Source organism: Thamnophis sirtalis, unplaced genomic scaffold (genome assembly GCF_051295495.1).
Source record: "Thamnophis sirtalis isolate CommonGarterSnake01/CBP01778 unplaced genomic scaffold, rThaSir2_p1.2 scaffold_2, whole genome shotgun sequence".
NCBI classification, from domain to species: Eukaryota; Metazoa; Chordata; class Lepidosauria; order Squamata; family Natricidae; genus Thamnophis; species Thamnophis sirtalis.
The window spans coordinates 28,710,245-28,733,771 of NW_028261382.1; the positions used below are offsets into that span (position 1 = coordinate 28,710,245).

Here is a 23,527-nt window from a genome sequence, read left to right on the forward strand (position 1 = left end):
GGCTTAACCTTTTCTTAAACTTAGCCTTAACCTTTAAATACCTTTTGAGGCCATGGACCTCCTAGGCTTAATTCCAGATTTAAATCGTTAACATTTCTTCAAGCCTTCATGGAACCCCTGCGATGACATCACAGCCTCCCCAAGGGGTCTGTGGACCACAGAGGTTGAGATGTCATGTCATTCCCTCCACCTTCCAGATCCAAATCATGGAAATTCTTGGGAGATGCCAGGATGAAACTAGGACCTCAGAACCTTTCTCTATGACTATGGGGTTCCTACAGCTGGGAATTCTTTTCTATTTGAGGCTGTTCTGACCGAGGCTTCCCAAGAGCACGAAGCAAACTCCTCGTCCCCCCCAAAAAACAAAAATCCTTTTATTAATTGACTGTGAATTCTGCTCATTCACATCCAGCAAAATCTTTTGAGGGAGGATTTACGGCCACAGACCTTATCTGGCTTGGAGAGCTGCCAGGCCGATCTCGGCAGAACTTGGCAAGGAGTCTCAGAGTCATAAACCAATTAAGTGAACTAATTATCTCCTGCAAACTCCACTCCCCTTTCGCTCCTCTTTTATTTCCTCTGGGAGGAGCCATTCATCGTCCACCTGTGGCCGTACTCCCAAGTCGGCCCCTGTTCTTTAGTTGTTCCCTTCGTCTGGCAACTCTGCTCATGCGCACACTGGGAACAGGCTCCAGCTGTTCTTCCGCCTCACTGATGTCTAGACTCTGAAGGAAGCTGATAACTGGCAAATGGCCCTGGTCCCCTCTCTGCCTCGAGCACAGAGCCCTCATCAGAACCTTCCCCAGACTCCAGGACTGGCCCATCTTCCTCCCCAACCTCCTCACTGTCCCAAATCTGCTGCCAGCTCTGCTGGCCGGCCACAATAGAGGCTTGGGGGATTGACCCTGGTAGAAACTATCTTAAAAAAAAACCCAGGAGCTGCTATTTCTTGAACCCAGGAAATTTGGAGGATGGGACAGTTCTGTTTAATCACACAAGCAGGTTCTGGATATGGACTATCAACAAAAGTCCAGAATGAAAGAGCATCATGTGGCATGTGAGAAAACCTGAATAGCAAAGAGCGCTCAATTCTGTCCCAGGCCCAGATCGACAATACGACTTCTGGAGGAGGAAACGGGTTGTCCAAAAAGGTGAAGCCCTCTACCTGATTCTTGTAGGTCTCAATCAGGCCTTCGTAGTTCTTGAGGGAAGCCTTCAACTTCGACACTTCCTGCTGAGCCTGGTTCAGCCGCTCCTCCACTGGAATCATGCTAGCCTGAAAGGGGACCACAAAAGAACCCGGTTTATTCAGGATGGAGGATCCCCTAATTAGGTTTACTCTGGATAAAGGGGATTCTCTTGCTATCCAGGCTAAGCAAGCCAGGATCGGCTTTAGTCACCTCGACATCGACATGTGTCAATCCTGAAAAGGACAAACACGACTTGTTCTTCTGCCAGCTCCCCTGTAATTGTTCAGATCGATCAGGGCCACAGATCTTAAACCCTCAAAGAGCCATTTGGGCCCGTTTCCCACGGGAAAGAAAACACCAGGAGCCACAAAACCTGACTATTTCCTGAGCGGCTACAAAACCAACATATGTAGTTGAATTAAATGTTCTTTTTTTCTTTCTAAAACTTTTCTTTTCTTGAATTTATTCATGGTTGGCCTACCGGGGATTGAAAAGCTCAATAAATCATGTGCCGGAGGGTGTCACACGATTGCGGTGAAATATTTTGAGCGACAGGAAGTCACAACAGGGGGGTGAAAGGGCCACACGCAGCTCCAGAGCTGCGGGTTGCTGACCCCTGGTTTAAGTATAAATGAGATTTCCCCGATTTTGGTAGACTGCGAAGAAGCATCTCGGCCGGTTCCAGTGAAATTTAAAAAAGCAGACTAGGGACAGATCCTCTGGGAGAAAAACTGGGTCCAGCCAGTAAGAGTTGATGCTTTTGTGATGACACAAGCAATCGAAGTCCAATTCTGCGCTTGCATTCCTTCTTTCTCCCTTTAACAATCTATATTTTCATTACATAACATACACAAGTGCTTAATGAACAGTGTATTGTCTGAATCAGTTTGTTTTTAAACAATAATATTCTTCCCACTCCTCTCTCTGCCGCTACCATCCAACCATTTCTAAAACCAGTCCCATGTTCGAAAACACTGTCCTTTTTCTTTTTAACTAGCTGATAGCTCGGCGTTGCCCAGATATTTATTTATGGGGGGGAATGTCCGGACCAAACGTAATTTCTAATGTTAGATTTCCCCCCTTACCAGAGGGAGCCCCCTTGTGGAGTACTGTGAAGCTGTTACCATGGCAACTCCGCTGCGCTGTACAGTAAAGCCATTTTACGGGACAACAGGCTGCATCTTAACAGAACACACACACCCCAAGGGGCTTTAGGGGTGTCTTAACCCCACAGTATTTTTCTCCAGAGAGTTAAGTCATCTGTGTGCCAAGTTTGGTTGAAATCGCTCAAGGCGTTCCAGAGTTACGCTGGAACACACACAAACACATTTTGATATTCTTAATGTCAATCTATCCATTTCTGCACAATCTATTTTTTTTATTACATCGCCATCTGTGGGCCTTTCCTCATTTTTCTAATATTGTGCATAGAGAATTCTTGCTGCTGTCAAAGCTTTAAATATAGTTTCCCTTTTACCATACTTTTTCATGTATCGTGCCTAACAAAACTATTTCTGGCTTACAATCCATGTGTTGTTTTAACATTTTCTCCAACCATGTATGTATTTTTGTCCAATTATTTCTTTGCTTTTTCACATGTCCACTACATACGATCGATTATACGTCTCAGGTGTCTGGTTACCGTATTTTTTGGAGTATAAGAGGCTGAAAATCTTGGTGCGTCTTATACACTGAATACAGCATTTTGGTCCTCCCAAAACCCCGCTCCCTTCACCAAAATGGCCGTGCATAGCTTTTAGGAGGCTTTCAGAGAGCTCTTGGGGGCTGGGAAGGATAGAAATGAGGAAAAAATGGCCCGTTTTTTGCTCAATTTTGCCCCCCAGAGCAATCTATAAGCCTCCTAAAGGCTATGGATACCCTTGGGGGGGGGGGGGGATAAGGGCCATTTTTGGGAGGTTTGCAGAGTGCAAAAACCTTTTTTAAAAATTTGCCTCCTCAAAACCTTGGTGCGTCTTATATTCCGAAAAATATGGCGAATTACCAACATTCGGCTGACATATTTTTAAACATCTTTGCTAACCTTGCCAGTGGGGTAAATGCCACCTATAGGACACTTTATATAAATTTTCCTTAAGCTGCCAATTGTCGATATAAAATTTCTTTCCCAAAGCTCTTGCCTTCGTCCTCCCCCTACTCACCTTCAGTCTCTCGTTCTCCAGTTTGACAGCCGTGCTTTCGGTGACCTGCTTGTGCAGTTTATCCACCAAAATATCTCGGTCTTCCCGCATTTTCTCTTCCATGGCGTTCTGCTGTTCCAATAGTTCGGAAATCCGGCTGCCCCACAAGGAAGGAGAATCAAGCGTTACTGATGAGGGAAGCAAGCGGCGGCCTTGCGACGCAACACAGAATTTCTCAGGGCGTGGAAGGCTTCCCACCGTTCAGAGCGATAAGGGGGAATGAACCCATCTCGCTTTCTTGCTATCTCTTTGCACTCGTAAGCTTGCCTCCGGAAGTTGTGAATGCTCCAACACTGGAAGTCTTTAAGATGATGTTGGATAGCTATCTGTCTGAAACGCTACAGGGTTTCCTGCCTAGGCAGGGGGTTGGACTAGAAGATCTCCAAGGTCCCTTCCAACTCTGCTATTGTATTGTCTTGTATTGTCAGGTTTACGAGCTGCTTTTCTGGCTCAAAACAACAACCCCGAGAATGGATTATAATTCCGATTCAATAAGCCAACAGAATCAATCTGGGCCTCATTAAATCAACGGAGCTGCAGAAACGACGCTGACTCACAGCACAATATTTTAGTTGCTAACTCAATAGCTGCTTTACTAATGAATTTAACCTGAGCTGAATGCAACTAAATGTACTGTGTGTTTCCCCGAAAATAAGACAGGGTACTTATTTTCTTTCAATCGTGAAATAAGCACTTGGCCTTATTTTCGGGGAGGTCTTATTTTCTGAGGTGCGGGAGGCAGTGAGCGTGGTCACCTCATGGCTGCTGCTGTGTTGCAATATTTTTGGGGAGGGCTTATTTTAGCAGACGCGCTCAAAAGCCCGACTGGGATTATTATCCGGGGGGGGGGGGGATTTCTGAGGAAACAGGGTATTGAATTGGCATTCATCCAAAGGGGGCACCCCACTCAGGTGTCCTATTCAACAGGTGTCCTGTTCCAAGAGGTTGGGGCTGCTGTTGAGAAGACCCCGTCCTTCACAAACCTCACAGCCAGAGAGGCCAATTTCATTGGCTGAGATTGGCGCTGCGGGGATCAAGCTGAGATGTCTGTGGTTACCGCAAGAGGCCTGTTCCTCTGCTGCCCCTCCCCCCTCGCGGCTCTCACCTGTTCAGCATCACAATCTCCACCTCGAGGTCACTTTTGTCTTTCACAACTTGGTTGTAGCGATTCCGCCAGGATTCTAGGGTGGACAATGCTTCAGCCACGTAGGCGTCCTACCAAGTAAGGCGGGAGACATAGGGAAAGACAAGGCTGGGCTTGAGAGCTCAGTTGTGGCCATGCTAAGCCCCCCTTAATCTAGGACAGGGAAATGATACAGGAGAGGAAGAAAGAAGCAGTGGAAGGAAGAAGATGGAAGCCAGAGAACTCCTGAAAGAAGTTTAATTTTGGGAAGCATCAAAGATGCCTCGAGGCCAACTGCTTTCAGATACTTTCAAGGTATCTTCAGATACCTTCAAGGTATCATTAGATGCAGTTCTGCAGTTCGGCTGTTCAAATCTCACCGGCTCAGGGTTGACTCAGCCTTTCATCCTTCCGAGGTGGGTAAAATGAGGACCCGGATTGTTGTTGGGGGCAATATGCTGACTCTGTAAACCGCTTAGAGAGGGCTGAAAGCCCTATGAAGCGGTATATAAGTTTAACTGCTATCTTCAGAGACCTTCAAAGTATCTTCAGAGACCTTCCAAGTATCATTAGATATCTTCAAGGTATCTTCAAAGACCTTCCAAGTATCTTCAGATACTTTCAAGGTATTAGATACCTTCAAGATATCTTCAGAGTCCTTCAAAGTATCAAGGTATCACTAGATATCTTCAAGGTATCATTAGATATTTTCAGATACCTTCAAAGTATCTTCAAGGTATCAATAGATACTTTAAAGGTATCATTAGATGTCTTCAAGATATCTTCAGAGACCTTCAAAGTATCTCCAGGTACTTTCAAGGTATTAGATACCTTCAAGATATCTTCAGAGACCTTCAAAGTATCTTCAGAGACCTTCAAAGTATCTCCAGGTACTTTCAAGATATCATTAGGTACCTTCAAGATATCTTCAGAGAGCTTCAAAGTATCTTCAGATACCTTCAAGGCTATTAAATACCATTTGACTAGACAGCCCTTCTTCTTCTATTGCCCTAAACCTGAATCACGTCTCAATAAATGCCCCTTTTCCAGGTGGCTTCAGGAGGCCCTTTCCCAGCTGCAGCCCAGCAGTCACCTTTTCAGCTAACTGGACATTCAGTTGATCGGCAAACTCCTCAGCTCGCTCAGCTCGCTCCTTCTGAGCCTTGATGGCTTTCTTCAGGGCTTCTTTGTCCCGATCTCCTTTGGCCTTCAGCTCCTTCAACTGTTCCATGATGTTCTCCACTTCGGCCTTGTGCTGAGCTGCTACCCGCTCCAGATTCTGGAGAGAGGGAGGGAGGGAAGGAAGGCAGACAGAGAGGGAAGACATCAGGATGCCCGACGGGATATTGAGCACTTCAGGCCCTCAAAGCAGAGGAAGCAGAAAGGCAAGAAGCTGTCTCGTTAGTTAAGTTTACTTTATTGTCATTGCGCCTCGTACAACGAAATGAAATGCCGTCTTCAGTGTACGTTATAATTATAAAAATAAAACACAAGCACACTTCCTTTGCATTCTATACAATTGAAATTGAAAACCCCTGAGATTGCATTAATATTGCACTATACCGTAGTGTTAGGAATATAATTCTAATGGTTGGGTTGGCAATATATAAACCATGTAACAATGCTATACCTGTTTCTTTAAAGCATACTGTAAAATGTGATTGGGTGCTGTTTTTCCTCAATTGGCCATAAGAGGGAGCCAGAATGACTGTTAGCTCTGTTTGTTAAATGCTGGGCTGATCTGATCTGAGTGCTGTGAGCTATTGTAAGTTTTGCAACTGCTAGCAAACTTTGAGTTCTGAACTGATTATATGACACTGGACTATGTTATTTGGATTATCCCTTAACTGAAAGACATTGATGACTGTCTTATCCGTGTATGACATGGACTGTTTGATGGATTCTGATACCTCTATTTCCACGAAAGTAAAAGTCTATTTAAACTGCAGTGTCTCTCTATGCTGGTTTGTGTGTTCTTCAACACAACTCTAACTACGCTTCTCTGAACGTACTCGCTCTCCCAACGGGGAGCTTACCTAACACGTAGAATTCAATATAGTTACTGCTCTGGGATAGAAGCTGTTCTTCAGCCTATTTGTCCATGTTTTTATTGTCCTGTACCGCTGTCAGATGGTAATAGTTCATAAAAAAAAAAGGTGCCCAGGATGAGATGGATCTTTAAGGATGTTTTGAATTTTCTTAAAAAAAATTTTTTTTTTCAAAACTTAAGACATAAAGACTTCATTTACACGACACATTGGAACTTTTGTGTTCCTTCTAATAGCCGTTTCAAATCGGTATAATTCTCTTTATGCTGTTTCCCCTCCTAATATGTTTCACTTTTTCATAGTTTCTAACCTTCTTATTTCCTTATCTTTTGCTTATCTATCTGTCCCTGTGCAATTGGCCAACCAGACACAGGTGCAGTAAGTTAAAATACTCTCTATGGTGCAGCGGTAAGAAGGTAGTCCTATACAGCAGACACAGCTACAAAGCCACTGACGTTGCTCTGGAATTGTCTCCTTAACACTAAGAAACTTTTTTACTTCCTGCAGTTAAGCCTGTCTGGCAAACATGCTTTGAGAGACACAGGGGACACAGTTCTTAATAGCAAGAGGGGTCAAATATATGCCCTGTAAAAGCCACCATTTCTTGGGGAAGCCGGTCTTCTTCCAGAAGAGGAGAAAGTTGGAGAAGATGACCAAGAGAGAGAGAGAGAAACCAGATGCGGGAGGTTATTCCTAGGTAGCAATTGGAGATGGATCCCAATTCAACCATGAGGTAAGACCTTCTTATCTTACTGGAAGGCTACTCCCGATCCCAATTGTTCTGTAATTGTATCCATCACTTCCCCCAAAATCTCCCCAAAATTGCAATCTACTCAAAGACTGGTAGTTGGCCTACTCATGCAGCAGCCTGAACGCACACAAAGGATGACTTTTCCATAATCCTCCTAAGTGAAAACCTCTCCAAAGGTCGAGCAAGCTAACAATCCAGAGAGCGCCTCAAGACTTTGTGGCCTTTATGACTTCAACGTTGCCTTTATGACGTCAAATAACACCTTAAGAGGGACTTCAACTCCCAGTATTCCTGGCTGGCTAGGGAATGCTGGGAGTTGAAGTCCAGAACGGTAAGACACGGAGGTGGGATTCAGCGAGTTTGCACAGGTTCGGGCGAACCGGAAGTTAATTTTGCATCCAGTTTGCTGAACTGGTTGTTGCAAGGACAGGCTGGCCCCGCCCACCCCTCCCCAGAGTCTCCACGTGGCTTGTTTATCAGGTAAGTGCAGGGCCTGAGTGGAGGCTCTGGGAGGGTGAAAAGCGAGCCTCCTGGAAGTCTGGAAACAAGCTCGGGAAAGCCTCTGGAGCCTGAGGAGGGCCTATTGGGAGTACCGGAAGTCCAAAAACGGGCCTGTTTTTGGCCTCCGGAGCCCACAGGAGGCCATTTTTGCCCTCCCAGAGGCTCGACAAAAGCCACCAGAGCCTGGGGAGGGTGAAAACCACCCAGCAAATCGGGCAGAGAACCGTTTGCTAACGTTTTTCAATCCCACCCCTAGTTGGACACCTCTGCTCTGATGCTCGAGGTGACCCAGTCCAGGGAGGCTCTCCATAACTTGTTACACTGGTGTCACCGGCTCCCTGCTTTCCAAAAAAGGACAAGGCGCCGTACCCGGATCTGGATACCCAGGCGGTGATTCTCGGCTTCCTTATTCCGCAGCTGGGCTTGTAAATGACCCCTGACGGCTTCCATAGACTTTGAGAGTTCAGCGGCCGTCTTGGCTTGATCCTAGAAGGCAAAAATGACATGCAGGAAGCAAAGAATGCGTGAAAAGTCACCGGCACAAGCACACAAAAACCCTCCTTTGCATTACTCAATCCCCCTCTCTACACACCCCACACAGGGAGAACGTACCTTTTCAGTCTGTATCTGAATCTGTAAATCATCCACTTCCTTCTCTTTATCTTGTAGTTTCTTGATTAATTGCTGCAGAATCAAAAAAAAAAGAGAGGTAAAATTGCAGGCAGAATGAAACAAGAGTATCCAAGATAATTTATACACAGGAGGGGACTCAGAAAATGCAGGTGTCAGGTAGTGACAGGTAGTTTGCTGTGTGAGAACGTAACTATTGAAAATGCAGGTTACCTGCCTTGCAAAAGCCGACTGAAAAAAAAACCTACGAATTTTAAGCAGATTATTTCGACCAGATCAGGTATGGAGGGGGATTTCCCTCTGGGCCTAAACCACCACCTGCCACTCCCAATTTAAAATAATAATAATAATAATAATAATAATAATAATAATAATAATAATAATAATAATAATCGAAATTCAATGACTATGGCACAAACCAGCAGTGATAATTCCAGTGGTAATTGGCCCACTGGGTGCTATTCCAAAAGCACTGGAATTACATTTAAAACAGTTAAAAATTGACAAAATCACCATCAGTCAAATGCAAAAAGGCGCACTGCTTGGATCTGCACGCATTACGAAAATACGTTACGACGTCCTAGGCCCCTGGGTTGGGCCCGACTAGTAACCAATGCCAAATCCGGCGAAACAACTGGCCGCTGTGATACAATTGTATAATAATAATAATAAAAAGAAAGTTCTAACTGAAGTGTTATTGGTACGTTAGCAAGGAAACTCAACATTTGAGTAATGTAACACAATTAACAGAGTCGGAAGGGCCCTTGGAGATCTTCTAGTCCAACCCCCTGCTCAAGCAGGAGACCCTATACCGATTCAGACAAATGGCTATCCAACATCTTCTTAAAGACTTCCAGTATTGGGGCATTCACAACTTCTGGAAGCAATTTCTGTTCCACTGATTAATTGTTCTAACTGTCAGGAAGTTTCTCCTCAGTTCTAAGTTGCTTCTCTCCTTGATTAATTTCCACCCATTGCCCTCAGGTGCTTTGGAGAATAGCTTGACTCCCTCTTCTTTGTGGCAACCCCTGAGATATTGGAAGACTGCTATCATGTCTCCCCTGGTCCTTCTTTTCATTAAACTAACCATGCCCAGTTCCTGCAACTGTTCTTCATGTTTTAGTTGCCAGTCCTTTAATCCTCTTTGTTGCTCTTCTCTGCACTCTTTCTAGAGTCTCAACATCTTTTTTACATCGTGGCGACCAAAACTGGATGCAAATATTCCAAGTGTGGCCTTCCCAAGGCCTTATAAAGTGGTATTAACCCTTCACGTGATCTTGATTCTATCCCTCTGTTGATGCAGCCTAGAACTGTGTTGGCTTTTTTGGCAGCTGCTGCACACGGCTGGCTCCTATTTAAATGGTTGTCAGCTGGGACTCCATGTGATCTTGATTCTATATATTTACAGTATGTGTGTGTGTGTGTGTGTGTGTGTGTGTGTGTGTGTTTGTGTATACATACGTATATAGTAAATTTACTATGTATGTATATTTACCGCCTTCTCTGTATCGGAGTCAGTTAGCCTTTTCATCAGGGTAGCTTGCTGCTCTGTCAACTTTTGCGCATCCTTCTGTGAAAGAGGAGTAAAACAGCAAAATTCAGATCAGATAATCCAGAATGATGCATAGAAAAAGTAGAGCTTCTTCTTGGGCCTTCTAGTTTGGAGAGGTTTTTACGTTGCTCCTTGAAAAACCTTCAAACTCCTTAGTTGAGGGGCACTGATGCCTCTCAGCCATGAAAATGCAAACCCTTGCAATGAAGACGTACAAATTGGTGAGGGCAAAATCTTACGGCCCAGCGCCTCTCCACAAAATGTACCCCTGTAAAGTAATTTACACCACCTTAATCATCATTATCATTGTTTAACGACCCCATAAACCCTTGCGGGGGTGGAGTCTGGGCAACTGAACGCAGCTAGCAGTGTGTTTTACTGGCCCGACGCCTTTCCTGTTGCCAATGCAGAGTTTTATTAGACAGATATATCTTCTCAGTGTCCCCAGAGAGAAATATCTGCCTCTCCGTAGGATCGAACTCACAGCCTCCTGCCATCGCATCCCTCCTAATTTACATCCCATTTAAAGTTCCCTGCCAAACTTCACCACCCTTCTGGGTTGAGTATCGGGGTGGGATAGATGTCGTAAATGCCTTAGAAGGTGGGATGCTATAGATTTCTCTTGGGGGATCTTGAAAAGCTGCTGCTGTTTGAAGAATCCAAGCTAAGTATAATTTCTGTTTCTCTGCTCAAGAATTGAGGAGAGTGTCAAAGTCACACCTGATGGGCTTGACTGAGTTGAGAAACGGGGATTGTCAAGCCTAGGAGGCGTGGCTAAAGACACTAAAATAACTCAGTCACCGGGCAGACAAACGGAAGTTGAAATGTTGATTTTTCTGAAATCATCAGGGCACCTTTTGGAAACCTGACGACGAGAGGCTGGGCCTGGCTGGGGCTGAGGAATTGCCGGAGCAGGATCTTCTCAAAAGATGCTCACTCACCTCCCGGTTGTGCTGCTCTCTGAGCAAGTCTCGAAGAGTGCGGTTGGTGTCTTCGAAAGTGCTCAGCTTCTGCAACAACAACTCTTTCTGCCTAGTCAGGGTATTGATGTCCGAAACTGTCATGTTCTTCTCCTGCGGAAGGCGCCACGTGAAGAAGACGAAGAGAAACATGTTAAATGCCTTCTTTGTATCTGACACGATCACATGACCCACAGTCAAAGGGACGTCTCTCCTAAGGGCTCCCGCAAACACAAGTGCAATTGTTCGTTTAGCAACCATTCAAAGGGATTGAGATTCACCCTGAGAAAAAGGGACCGACGACCAGTTCTTGCACTTATGAATACTGCAGAATCCCCAGGGCATGGGTGTTCTGACCCAGCTCCGCAATCCCTCTGAAGTGAACTGAAAAGATTCCTTTAATAGGAACGCCGGCAGCCCCGCTAAAAATGTTTCTCTTGCAGGCTAACAAGTCTGGCCGGCCGGGAGATGAATAGTTGTTTGCCATATCTATCCATCTCCGTAAGGTGGCAGGCTGAACCAAAGTAGGCCTCAAGCCTGAACCAAACCAGGGTTTTATGATATTAAGCTTTAACTGTTCATATAAAAATTGCAAGGTTTGCTTTTAAGACATAGTGCGGTTAGAAACGGGTTAGAAGGAAGTCTGTACATGCTGAGGCAAAATATCTATTTTAGCCCATCTGCTGGCTTGGCTGTTAATCTGTTTGGTAGACACATATTGTTAGTTCCTCAAAATACATGCTATGCATGTCCGTTAGCTGACCCATGTATTGTGACATCCTGTAGACATACTTTCTGTAACTCAAGGGCAAATCTTGAGGGGTGTTTCCAAAACTAACAGATGGCTTTAGCTGAAAGCGATAAACTATATAAGGAATTTCCTGACTTTCACTCAGGGTTCAGGCCATTTATTCTGAACCTGCGCAATAAACATTTCCTTCTCTGAAGAGCTGGCTTGTGTGTCCTGTCTTTTCTACAACATCCGCCCCCTGCCTTTCATCCCTAGAGCTAGGGTGGGGCTTTGCTAGCAGCAGTGGCTCTTCCGTCCTGAGGACCGGCTCATAGATTTCCACTGTTCTCCTCTCCTCTACTTCCTGTGCATCAGGCACTGGACCCAGCGGTTCTTCCTCTTCCTCGTCAGCCACCTCCAGACCTGGGGGCTGTTGACTCTCCATCTGAGAGCTGACGACGGCCCAGGCTCCGTCTCTCTCTGTCTGCAGCTCCATTTCCTCTTCCCCCTTGGAGCTCTCAGGTTGCCTTGATGCTGACCCTGACTCCCACGCCTTCCCCTACTTTGATTCGGCTGCTGGAAGGGCCAGCAGCCGACAGGCCACAACAATGGGATTCAAATGTGGGTGCTTGGCAACCGTCCATTTATATTGGTTGCCCCACCTCGGATTCACACGATTGTCATTTGTGACCTTCCCAGTGACAAGGAAAGCCAGATTCTACGCAATTCACTCGGCTTACGGCTGCAATGGAGCCCAGCATTTCTGCTGTTAAGCGAGACATTGGTTAAGTGAGTTTTGCCCCGTTTTATGACCCCCTCTTGCCATCATTGTTAAGCGAACCGCTCCTGTTGACAACATGGTCGTTAAGTGAATCTTGGCTTCCCCACTGACTTTGCTGGTTGCAAAAAGTGATGGCATGACCTTGGGACACAGCGATGGTCGTAAGCACGAACCAGCTGCCAAGCGCCTTGAGTTCTAATCGTGTGGCTGGGGGCGACTGCAAAGGCAGTAAATGTGAAAAACGGTCCCGAGTCCCTTTTTTTCAGTGTGGTCGTAACTTTGAACGGTCACTAAATGAAACCATTGTAAGTCGAGGACTACCTGTACCGTGATCCGCAGGGGCCACAAAGGCCACATTATCAGTGGAAAGTCTGGTCCCAATTGTAGCCTAAGTCAAGGACTGTTTGAGTCCCTCCCCAGTGAGGAAAAACTGCCCCTCTGCACACCCAGTTGTGCCCGTACCGTTTTCAGCTTCCCAATCACGTCCTTCAGGGCCTGGATCTGTTTGGAAGCGGCTGCCCCATCCAGTTCGGCCTCAACCAATTTGGACATCAAACACTCCTTCTCATGCAATAGATGCCTTTTCTGGAGTCTGAAAAGGGGAACGTGGGAATGCCCGAGAAAGAGTGTGGAAAGAATGGGTTGCAAGACCATAAAGAGAGAAAGGGAGGGGGAGGGAGGGAGGGAGAGAGAAAATTGAGCTTTTCTTTTAATAGGCTGATCTCTAGCTAAAAAGTGAGGGATGGGTTGAGGGTCCCACCTCAATTCCCAAGGCCAAAAGCTTGGACCTACACAACTCATGTACGCCCAATACATTGTCAACCCAAAGATGCATTCCCACCCCCACCCCGCAAGAGGCAACTGGACTTTCTGGTTTTTCTTTGAAGAGGTTTCACTTCTCATCGAAGAAGCTTCTTCTGCTCTGACTGGATGGTAGTGGGGAATGGAAGGATTGATGCTCCTTGCAGACAGCTGGTCATTTGCATCCTTTTAGAGAGTCGCTGAGGCCACTTGGAGCTTTGTCTGTGTCCTTAAGGTCACCTGAGTGCTGCAAATGGATGTGGAGCTTTCTTGGAACTGTTGAAAGATCTAACAGTCTACAACACAGTCCTTTCAACATTTCCAAGAAGGCTCCACATCCATTTGCACCACTCAGGTGACCCTGAGGACACAGGTAAACCTCCAGGTAGTCTCACCGACCCTCTAAAAGGATGCAAATGACCAGCTGTCTGCAAGGAGCATCAATCCTTCCATTCCCCACCATCATTCAGTCAGAGCTGAAGCAGCTTCTCGGATGAGAAGCGAAACCTCTTCAAAGAAAAAACAAGAAAGCCCAGTTGCCTCCTGAAAAAAAACATCTTTGGGACACAGTTAAAGCCAAATGAAATGGGCTTATAATGCTCTGTAGCAGGGAGTCTCCAACTTGGGCAACTCTATGACTTCAACTCCCACAAGCCTTCAGCCAGCCAGCACGGTGTCCAATCCGCATCATGGCTGGCTGATGAATTCTGGGTTTTGGAGTTGTAAAGTTGCCAAGATTGGAGATCTCTGTTCTATAGAACAGAGCCCCACATTGGGTGACATTTCCTCACATGCTGAGATCTTTTTCCTCCTTCATCCTTTCAATATTGCGACGAAGGACTGTGTTCTCGTGTTCGGTCTCCACCAGCTCTTGCGTGACCTCGTCCAACTCGTCCTTCTGCTCCTCCAGAAGACGTTTGGCCACACAGCCCGTGCCAACAGGCTTTGGCATCTTGACCTGCGGACAAGCGGAAACGAGTCAACGCTCCAGTTTTTTCCAAAGCACCCCAGAAACTCGCGCTAGCTCGCTCAGGGACGCTGATCATTTGCAGCCTTTTAGAGAGTCGTTGAGGCCACTTGGAAGTTTATCTTGTGTCCTCAGGGTCACCTGAGCGGTGCAGATGGGTGTGGGGCCTTCTTGGTTGCAGGATGTCGCTTTCTGCCCCTGCGTTCCCTTCACTGTTCACCCTGTCGACACCAAGTGGCCTCAATGACTGTCTAAAAGGATGCAAATGACTAGCGGTCTGCAAGGAATATAAATTATTCCATTACCCCATCATTCATTCAGAACTGAACGAACAGAGCTGAACAAATGAATTGCCACCCTTGGGGGCAATTCAAGGGATGTTCCCCCACCTCGTTTTTCAATGTTCCCACGACATTGAGTAAGCTGTCGATCTTCTTCTCGTATTTATTCATCTTGCAGTGAATGGCGTCCTCTTCGTCGGTGGAGAGATCGCTCAAGCGAAGCACAGACAGCAACTTGTCGGAATCTGGAGGGGTGATTTCCAGGCGATGGGTCGGTCCCTGATTAAGGGTGGCAAGAGCGAAACAGGATAGAGCCCAAAACCCCGGAGCAGCCTCCCCTAAGCTGGCTGCCCTCCAGAAATCAAAGCGGTGGGGAAGAGTGGGAAGTCTGTCAGGGAAAGAGGACGGCAGAGGGAGCGACTGTTGTGGCCCACCAGCGGAGGTGGCAGCAGAGTCGAACAGTGAGGAGGTTGGGGAGGGACATGGGCCAGTCCTGGAGTCTGGGAAGGCTCGGATGAGGGCTCTGTGTTGGAGGCAGAGAGGGGGCCAGGGCCATATGCCAGTTATCAGCTGCCTTCAGAGTCAGACATCAGTGAGGCACATGAACAGCTAGAGTCTGTTCCCAGTGTGCGTATGCACAGAGTGGCCACACAAACGGAACAGCTAAAGAACAGGGGTCGACTTGAGAGTAAGGCCACAGGTGGACGATGAATGGCCCCTTCCGGAGGGAATAAAAGAGGAGCAAAAGGGGAGTGGAGTTTGCAGGAGGCAATTAGTTCGCTTAACTGGTTCGTGACTATCCAAGACTCCTTGCCATGTTTTGCAGATATCGGCTGGCAGCTCTCCAAGCCAGATAAGGTCTGTGACCGTAAATCCTCCTTTGAAAGGCTGGATGTGAATGAGCTGAATTCACAGTCAATTAATAAAAGGTTTTTTTGTCGGGACAAGGAGTTTGCTGCATGCTCCTGGGAAGCCTAGGGCAGAACAGCGAGCAACAATCGCAGGCAGCTTCCATAGCTCGCCCCGTCAACGGAAGGTGTGCTAAACACACAGGAAGAGCATTGGAATGACTTAGAATAGAGCAGAAGCCGCTGTGGGACTTTCTATGAGGGAAAATACAATATGGGTAGTCCTTGACTTAGAACAGTTCATTTAGTAATCATTCAAAGCTACGACAGCATTGAAAAAAGGGACTTGGGGCTGTTTTTCACAATTAACAACTGCTACACCCCATGGTCACGGGATTAAAATTCAGGCACTGGGCAACTGACTCACTTTTATGACCACTGCAGGGTCATGGGGTCACACCATTCCCCTTTTGCGCCCTTCTGACAAGCAAAGTCAAGGGGGGAGCTGGATTCGTTTAATGACTATGTTACTAATTTAAATACTGCCGGGATTCACTTAACGACCATGGCAACCAAAGGTCGAAAAGCGGGAGATCGCTCCCTTAACAACTATCTCACTCAGCGACAGAGATGTAGGGCTCAATTGTGGTTTTAAGTTGAGGACTAGGGGGTTGAAGTTAAATTTTGATGTTGGGTTTTACTTGTTAACTGTGTTTAGTAGATCGATGCCAGGCCAAGCGGGTTGGATAGACCGTGTTGTAGAACCTTTTAAATTGTGTGTGCCTGCTTTGCAAGGTAGGAGGGGAACGGGAATTATCTCTGAATTTATGTACCGTATTTTTCGGTGTATAAGACGCACCAAGATTTTGAAGAGGTCAGTATGAGAAAAAAGTTTTTGCATTCCTCCAGCCCCTAGGAGAACTCTGCAGGCTTCAGCAGGGCGGGGGGGGGGGGGGGGAGAAGGCAAAAACACTGCTTTTGCAAAAGACGGGTGGAAAACCCGGGGGGGGGGGTGCGTCTTATACTCCAAAAATACGATATGTGGGTTTTTTGGGATTTTTCTTTTTATGCACTTATTTTGGGGGTGGGGGGGGCAGGTCTCGCCTAGTTTTTGTTCTGCTTTTCTATTTCATTTTCTGTATTTTAGTGTTTATAGCCTGTATTTTAAGTATTTTCATGTCTGTATTTTAATGCTTGGAATATTTTTTTGAAAAAATTAGTAAGAGCAGCAATTGGGGGATGGAAATGCGTGGCCTGGGGGTAAGCTTGGTTCCTAAACCAAACCATTTCTCTTCCCCCTCCCCCGCCCTTCCCCAAGTGGAAGGTTACACTGGGGGGTCCCAACTCCTGGGCTACACACCAGCACTGGTCCTCAGCGTAGCAGAAATGAGTGAAGCCCAATGAGATGCAGTCAGCATATAAAACCATGCTCCCGATCTATTCTCTGTCTCCTGAGTCCCAGCTGATCAGGAGGGAATGGGGATTTTGCAGTATCCTTCCCCTGGAGTGGGGAGGGAATGGGGATTTTGCAGTATCCTTCCCCTGGAGTGGGGAGGGAATGGGGATTTTGCAGTATCCTTCCCCTGGAGTGGGGACGGAATGGGGATTTTGCAGTATCCTTCCCCTGGAGTGGGGAGGAAATGGAGATTTTGCAGTATCCTTCCCCTGGAGTGGGGAGGGAATGGAGATTTTGCAGTATCCTTCCCCTGGAGTGGGGAGGGAATGGGGATTTTGCAGTATCCTTCCCCTGGAGTGGGGAGGGAATGGGGATTTTGCAGTATCCTTCCCCTGGAGTGGGGACGGAATGGGGATTTTGCAGTATCCTTCCCCTGGAGTGGGGAGGGAATGGGGATTTTGCAGTATCCTTCCCCTGGAGTGGGGAGGGAATGGGGATTTTGCAGTATCCTTCCCCTGGAGTGGGGAGGGAATGGGGATTTTGCAGTATCCTTCCCCCTGGGGTGGGGAGGGAATGGGGATTTTGCAGTATCCTTCCCCCTGGGGTGGGGAGGGAACGGGGATTTTGCAGTATCCTTCCCCTGCCACGCCCACCAAGCCATGCTACACCCACTAAGCCACGCCCACAGAACAGGTAGTAAAAAAAATTGAATCCCACCACTGGCCAGTTCCCCTCTCCTCCCCCACCCCCACCGGGCTGCCAAGCTGTAACCTTTGGGGCCCGCTAGTTTAGATGGACACAGCCACCCTGCTTGTGGCAAGGTACCCGAAAAACCCTTCGAATCCCCGTCTCTCCCTGGGAAGAATAGAGAGAGCCGGCCCGTCTGCAGGGAAGCGGGGAGGTCGGGGTGTCGTTTGCCTACCTCCCACTTGTATGATGATTCTCTGCAAGATGTTTTGCCGGGGGGCATCCAGGGGACTTTAGTTTTTACTCGGACACTGCGGCGCACATTCACGGTATCCCCTTTCATTTTCTGCTTGTGCCTCTGCTGCGGGAGAGGGGGGAGGAGGGGCAGGAGGAAAGGGAGCTTTTGAGCCTCAGTCCCCCCTTCCCGGACGGGGACCGCGGGGGCGAGACTCTGCAAAGCAAACCGTGGCTTTCACCCACCCACACCCCCACGCCGCCCGCCACCCGGAGGCATGCCAAGAACTTGTACCACAGAAAAAGCGCCACATTCTACATCACAGATCAGTCTCAGTTATCACGCTCAGGAAAAAGAAATATAGGTACCGCATAGCTAGGAGAGTATGTGGACAGGCTGGCAGGAGCATGGGGAGGGGTCAGCCAAGGCCATTGTGACATCACCCAGGTTGCCTAGCCTCTTGTGATGCAAAGCAGGCCCTTAGTTACCCTGGGAAGATTAGATTGGGGCAATTTGGAGCAGGGGGGCAGCCCTCCCCTGGCCTCTTCAAGCCCCCCCCCCCACATCATTTAGGCAAGGTTTCTAAGGAGGGGTCTGTGGACCTCTCTCAGTGTAGACCGTTCAGTTAAGCACAGCCACCCAAATTGTGACTTAAGCGACACCCGCCCGATGAGACCAGGACCTCCGGGAGCGTGGGAAAGCCCCTGTGAGCCGAAATAATTCCTAAGAACTTTTAATTGGTTTTGGACCTCTTCACGCGGTTAACTATTAAACAGAAATTTATTCCTTCCATCCGCCAGGAGCAATTTGTCTTCCCCTCCATCCTCCGGGAGTTAGCTGATCGATAGGAAATTCACACAACCCTGCTAAGAAATGTTATAGTTTTTTCCTCCTCCTCCTCCTCCTCCTCCTCCTCCTCCTCCTCCTCCTCTTCCTACTCACAGCTTTGTCCTCTGTCAGCTCAGGGACAAAGCTCCCCTTGGAGGGACTACAGAAGAGAACGAGCCAGGATGCGTACTCCTGAGGAGCAGAGCTTATTCTGAGCCAAATTCCTTGGCAAGGTATTTTGGATGGAGAAAATTGGGCCACGGCCACAAACAGGTCCTGAAATAAAGGGAAGGGTTCCCCTCACACATCTGTGCTAGTCGTTCCCGACTCTAGGGGGCGGTGCTCATCTCCATTTCAAAGCTGAAGAGCCAGCGCTGTCCGAAGACGTCTCCGTGGTCATGTGGCCGGCATGACTCAACGCTGAAAGCGCACAGAACGCTGTTCCCTTCCCACCAAAGGTGGTCCCTATTTTTCTACTCGCATTTTTGACGTGCTTTCGAACTGCTAGGTTGGCAGAAGCTGAGACAAGGAACGAAGCTCCCTCCGTTACATGGCGCTAGGGATTCCAACCGCCGAACTGCCGACCTTTCTGATGGACAAGCTCAGCGTCTTAGCCACTGAGCCGACCGCGTCCTGAAATACTAGCCCCGATTTTATACAATAACGGACAATTTCCAGCAAGAAAGAGAGAGGAAGCTTCAAGCGGAAGCAGCAGCAGAGCGAGCTAAGCTGACAAAGACACGGAGGAGCAGCCACAAAGCGGACACTGGGCCTTGCAGGGGGCAGAGCTCGGGACGGTGCCCGGCTGCCACTTCCTACCTGGGTTTTGGCCGACGGTGGCGTTTTCTGACCCTTTTTAATATGGACATGGACAGGGGTACTTTCATCCACGTGGACGTGCAAGGGGGGAGTGGCAGAACGGCTCTTCATGCTTCCTCCCGGGCAAACAGGAAAGGGCATTCAACAGAGTGGAAGGGGCAACCTGCGAATAAGTAGACTGGAAATAACAGGGGTGCCACCGAGGCAAAAAACACACACCCCCAACAACAACGGGCCCACCAGCCTGTCTCAGAAGGGAAGATTCGGCAACTCTCGGCCTTCGGAGCCGTTTCCTCAGACCTATGGAAGAAAGCGTCCACGTTCCACAAATTTAACCTGCCACAGGGCCACGTCCTATGAAAGAGGCACGCATCTTGTCCCTACGGAGCACGGTGCCCTGATGTGCTTCAGCAACCGATGAGCGCAAGCAGAACAAACCTTAAAGAGAATTGTAGCCTTCCCGGGAAGAATAGGGAGACAGACTTATAAGAGCTGGAAGGGACCTTATAGGTCATCTAGTCCAACCTCATCGGGACCTTATAGCTCATCTCACTCAAGCAGGAGACCCTACCCTATTTCTGACAAATGGCAGCCCAGTCTCTTCTTGAAACCTTCGCTTCCCTTTCTCATTTAAGCACGGCTTAAAAGTTTTATCAGAATCCTCTCCGGCAGCTGATGTCTCTTGTTTGAACCAGTTCAAATAAAGCAGTTTGAAACCAATGTCTTTTTTTTTAAAGCTTCCAAGTTCCTCTCTATAAAGGAAAAGGCGTTCTCATCGGGCTAAGTTGCGACTTAAGAGGCTGTATGGCGCAAATTACTTTCTCTTTTTACCAGCATGTCGCAACGATGCGCAGTGGAAATCTAAAGCCAGCTCAATTTCAGGACGCTTATGTGCTTCATAAAATAGGAGCACCAAGTAATTGTTCAACTCTTTCAGGGGTCAGCAAACCAGCATGTGGCTCTTTCATCTCTCTGCTGTGGCTCCTTGTCGCCCAAAATATGCATCACAACCGACAATGTGCGACACCATCCGGCACATGATTTATTGAGCTTTCCAATCCCCGGTAGGCCAACCATGGATAAATCCAAGAAAATAAAAGTTTCAGAAGGAAACAGAACTTTTAATTCAACTATGTATGCTAGTTTTGTGGGCGCTCAGGAAATAGTCAGGTTTTGTGGCTCCCGGTGTTTTCTTTCGTGTGGGAAACGGGCCCAAATGGCTCTTTGAGTGTTTAAGGTTGCCGAACCCTGATCTACCTGAACAATTACTTTGACAGGTTCACGTGTACACACCCACTCCATAAACACTATCCTGCCTTTGAATTCTACCATCATTTGTCCCCAGACACACAACAAATGAAGATTTCTCCCCCGGGGTCATTGGCTATCACAAAGCTTCCTAGACGCCATCCAATCACTTATAAACAACTCCATCTGACCCTGAAACAAAGCAACCCCATTAAAAAAAAAAAAGGAAAGGAAAAAAGTTAGCGCTGTTATTTCAAGTATCAAAAGGGACTTCACGGGAGACCCGGTGGGCGCGGCAACCTACAGATAGCGCTTCGCTGTCTTGAGTGCAGGGTTTCTGGGTTGTGATGATTATTCCGCTCTTGATCGATGGGGACAATCTGGAAGAAAAAAGAAAAAAAAAAGCCTTTTCAGGGAAATTCAGCATTTGTTTTTCCACGGAGCATTTTTTTTTAATGGTCACTTTTTAATTCGCAATGTTTACAGGCAGTCCTCAACTAACAACACCTCATTTAGTGACTGCCTGAAGTTACAACACTGGAAAAAGGGAAGTTATGGCTTTTTTTCCCCTTACAAGCCCTGCAGCATCCCTATGATCATGCGATCAAAATTCACACGCTTAGCAACAGACTTTATCTGAGGGTTGTAGTGTCCCGGGGTCATGCGATCCACATTTGCAACCGTCTAACAAGCAAAGTCCATGGGAAAGGCAGATTCACTTAACAACCAAGTTAAGAACTTAACAATTGCATTGATTCATTAACAACTGTGGCATGGTCGATCAAGGTGGGGCAAAACTCACTTAAACCGCTGCCTTGCTTAGCAACAGAAATTTTGGGATCAATTCTGGCCACAAGTTGAGGACTTCCTGTATTTCTATTGCAAGTCCACACTCATCATCCCACAGATTTTTGGCAAACGCCATCCTGCCTTTGAAATCGAATTAACAAGAGATCCCACTTTCCCCTACTCTTCCCCACGTGTAATTCCGTTTTAGTGGTTCGTTGTATGTATATGGATAGGTTTTTTTTAGGACTGTACGCCTCCCAGAGTTATCTTGTGATAAGATGGGCAGCCAATAAATTTAATAAACAAATAAATATAATAAGTGAATGAATAAATATGGATTGGTACAGATTAGAGGAGATAGATAGATTAGGCCTCCTCCGAATTTCATCAGCCAGCCAATGTCGGCTGGCAACTACCCGGAGGAGAGCCTTCTTGGTGGCTGCTCCGATCCTCTGGAACGAACTCCCCGTGGAGATTCGTACCCTCACCACCCTCCAGACCTTCCGCCTAGCCCTTAAGTCCTGGCTGTCCCGACAGGCCTGGGGCTAAAGATTTCAACCCCACTCGAATAGTATGACTGTTGTGCTCTTTTAATGATGTATTGTTTTCGTGTTGTAACTTGTTTGTCCTCCCTCCCCCTGAATTGTGAGCCGCCCTGAGTCCCCTCAGGGAAAAGGGCGGCATACAAATAAAGTATGTATGTATGTATGTATGTATGTATGTATGTATGTATGTATGTATGTATGTATCTATCTATCTATCTATCTATCTATCTATCTATCTATCTATCTATCTATCTATCTATCTATCTATCTATAGACAGAGAGTGAGATTAGATAGAAGACAGACAGAAACAAGACATTAGATAAATAGTAGATGAGATAGATAGATAGATAGATAGATAGACAGACAGACAAGATAGATGATAGCTAATAGAAGACAGATTCAGAGAAAGATAGATGATAGAGATTGATAGATAATAGAAGACAAATAGAAGACATTAGATAGATGATAGATAGATAAGATAGATGGTAGGTAGGTAGGTAGGTAGGTAGGTAGGTAGGTAGGTAGGTAGGTAGGTAGGTAGGTAGATAGATAGATAGATAGATAGATAGATAGATAGATAGATAGATAGATAGATAGATAGATAGATAATGATATTTAAGCTCTCCTGGTAGGAAACGAAAACTTAATGGTTAAGAAAATACTTTTTTAAAACTTCCTCTGTTAGAGAAAATAGAAGACAGATAGAAGACATTAGATAGATGATAGATACAGAGAAAGACAGATAGATAGAGATAGATAGATAATAGAAGGCAGATAGAAGACATTAGATAGATGATAGATAGATAGATAGATAGATAGATAGATAGATAGATAGATAGATAGATAGATAGATAGATAGATACAGAGAAAGAAGACGGATAGGAGACATTAGATGACATAGATAGAGATGATATAGAGATACAGGTAGATGGAGATAAGAGATTAGATAGAAGACATTAGACAGACAGAGATAAGAGATCAGCCATAGTTCGGTCGGTCAGTCATTCCTGGTCAGACCGAGTCCAGAAACCTTCCATACTATAGACTTCAGATTCGGAAGCAGAGCCTCCCTGTGCAGGGGCAGTCTACCCGAGGAGGAGAGCGAAGGGGCGGTTTGGCCCGCGCGGCTTCCCGTCGCTGACATTCCTCCCCTCCCTCCCTCCCTCCCTCGGGGCCCTGGCTTGGCTCACCGTGAGGTTCGCAGATGACCGCGGAGCCTCCGCCTCAGCACGTCCTCGAAGCCGTGGATGAGGCGGCGGTAGTTGCCCACGCTACCATGGAGACACGGGAGCCGGGGCGTGGGCGGCCGCGGCCAGAAGCCGCCGCCGCCTCCCCCGCCGCCGTAGCAGCCACCGCCGCTGCCGCCGCTGCTGTAACACCGGCAGGATCCTCCTGCCCCGGCCGCCGCCGAACAGCCGCCGCTCAACGACCCGCAGAGCAACTTCCGGCTCCGCCTCCGAGACCCCGCCCGCCGCTCCCCCATTGGACGGTTCAAACCCCACGCCAAACGGCGCCCGCCCCGCGCGCCCTGGTGACCGCCTCCGCTTCCGGCTGGCCCGCGCCTGCAAGCCCGCCGCCCGGCTCTCGCCCTTAGTCCCGCCTTCCGTTGCCAGGAGACC

At 47.4% G+C, this 23,527-nt stretch overlaps 1 protein-coding gene across 3 annotated transcripts in view; it reads right to left on the bottom strand.

Annotated features, from left to right (window-relative positions):
- ODF2 (outer dense fiber of sperm tails 2) overlaps window positions 1-23,391 on the bottom strand; it is a 31,656-nt gene extending 8,265 nt beyond the window's left edge. Inside the window, exons 1-15 of one of the 3 annotated variants that reach the window (XM_087704589.1) lie at window positions 23,099-23,142; window positions 20,878-20,953; window positions 19,326-19,488; window positions 17,679-17,801; window positions 14,621-14,791; window positions 14,056-14,222; window positions 12,926-13,055; window positions 10,935-11,066; window positions 9,937-10,011; window positions 8,424-8,495; window positions 8,181-8,297; window positions 5,605-5,790; window positions 4,494-4,603; window positions 3,350-3,485; window positions 1,166-1,276 (exon numbers count right to left, since the gene is read on the bottom strand). In XM_087704589.1, coding sequence (XP_087560715.1) covers window positions 1,166-1,276; window positions 3,350-3,485; window positions 4,494-4,603; window positions 5,605-5,790; window positions 8,181-8,297; window positions 8,424-8,495; window positions 9,937-10,011; window positions 10,935-11,066; window positions 12,926-13,055; window positions 14,056-14,222; window positions 14,621-14,791; window positions 17,679-17,801; window positions 19,326-19,466 — 1,671 coding nt within the window. In that variant the 5' untranslated portion in view covers window positions 19,467-19,488; window positions 20,878-20,953; window positions 23,099-23,142. Of the gene's footprint in view, window positions 1-1,165; window positions 1,277-3,349; window positions 3,486-4,493; window positions 4,604-5,604; window positions 5,791-8,180; window positions 8,298-8,423; window positions 8,496-9,936; window positions 10,012-10,934; window positions 11,067-12,925; window positions 13,056-14,055; window positions 14,223-14,620; window positions 14,792-17,678; window positions 17,805-19,325; window positions 19,489-20,877; window positions 20,954-23,098 lie in introns of all 3 variants that reach the window. The other 2 variants (XM_087704588.1, XM_087704587.1) reach the window with 2 other exon arrangements.
- Window positions 23,392-23,527: the final 136 nt, after the last annotated feature.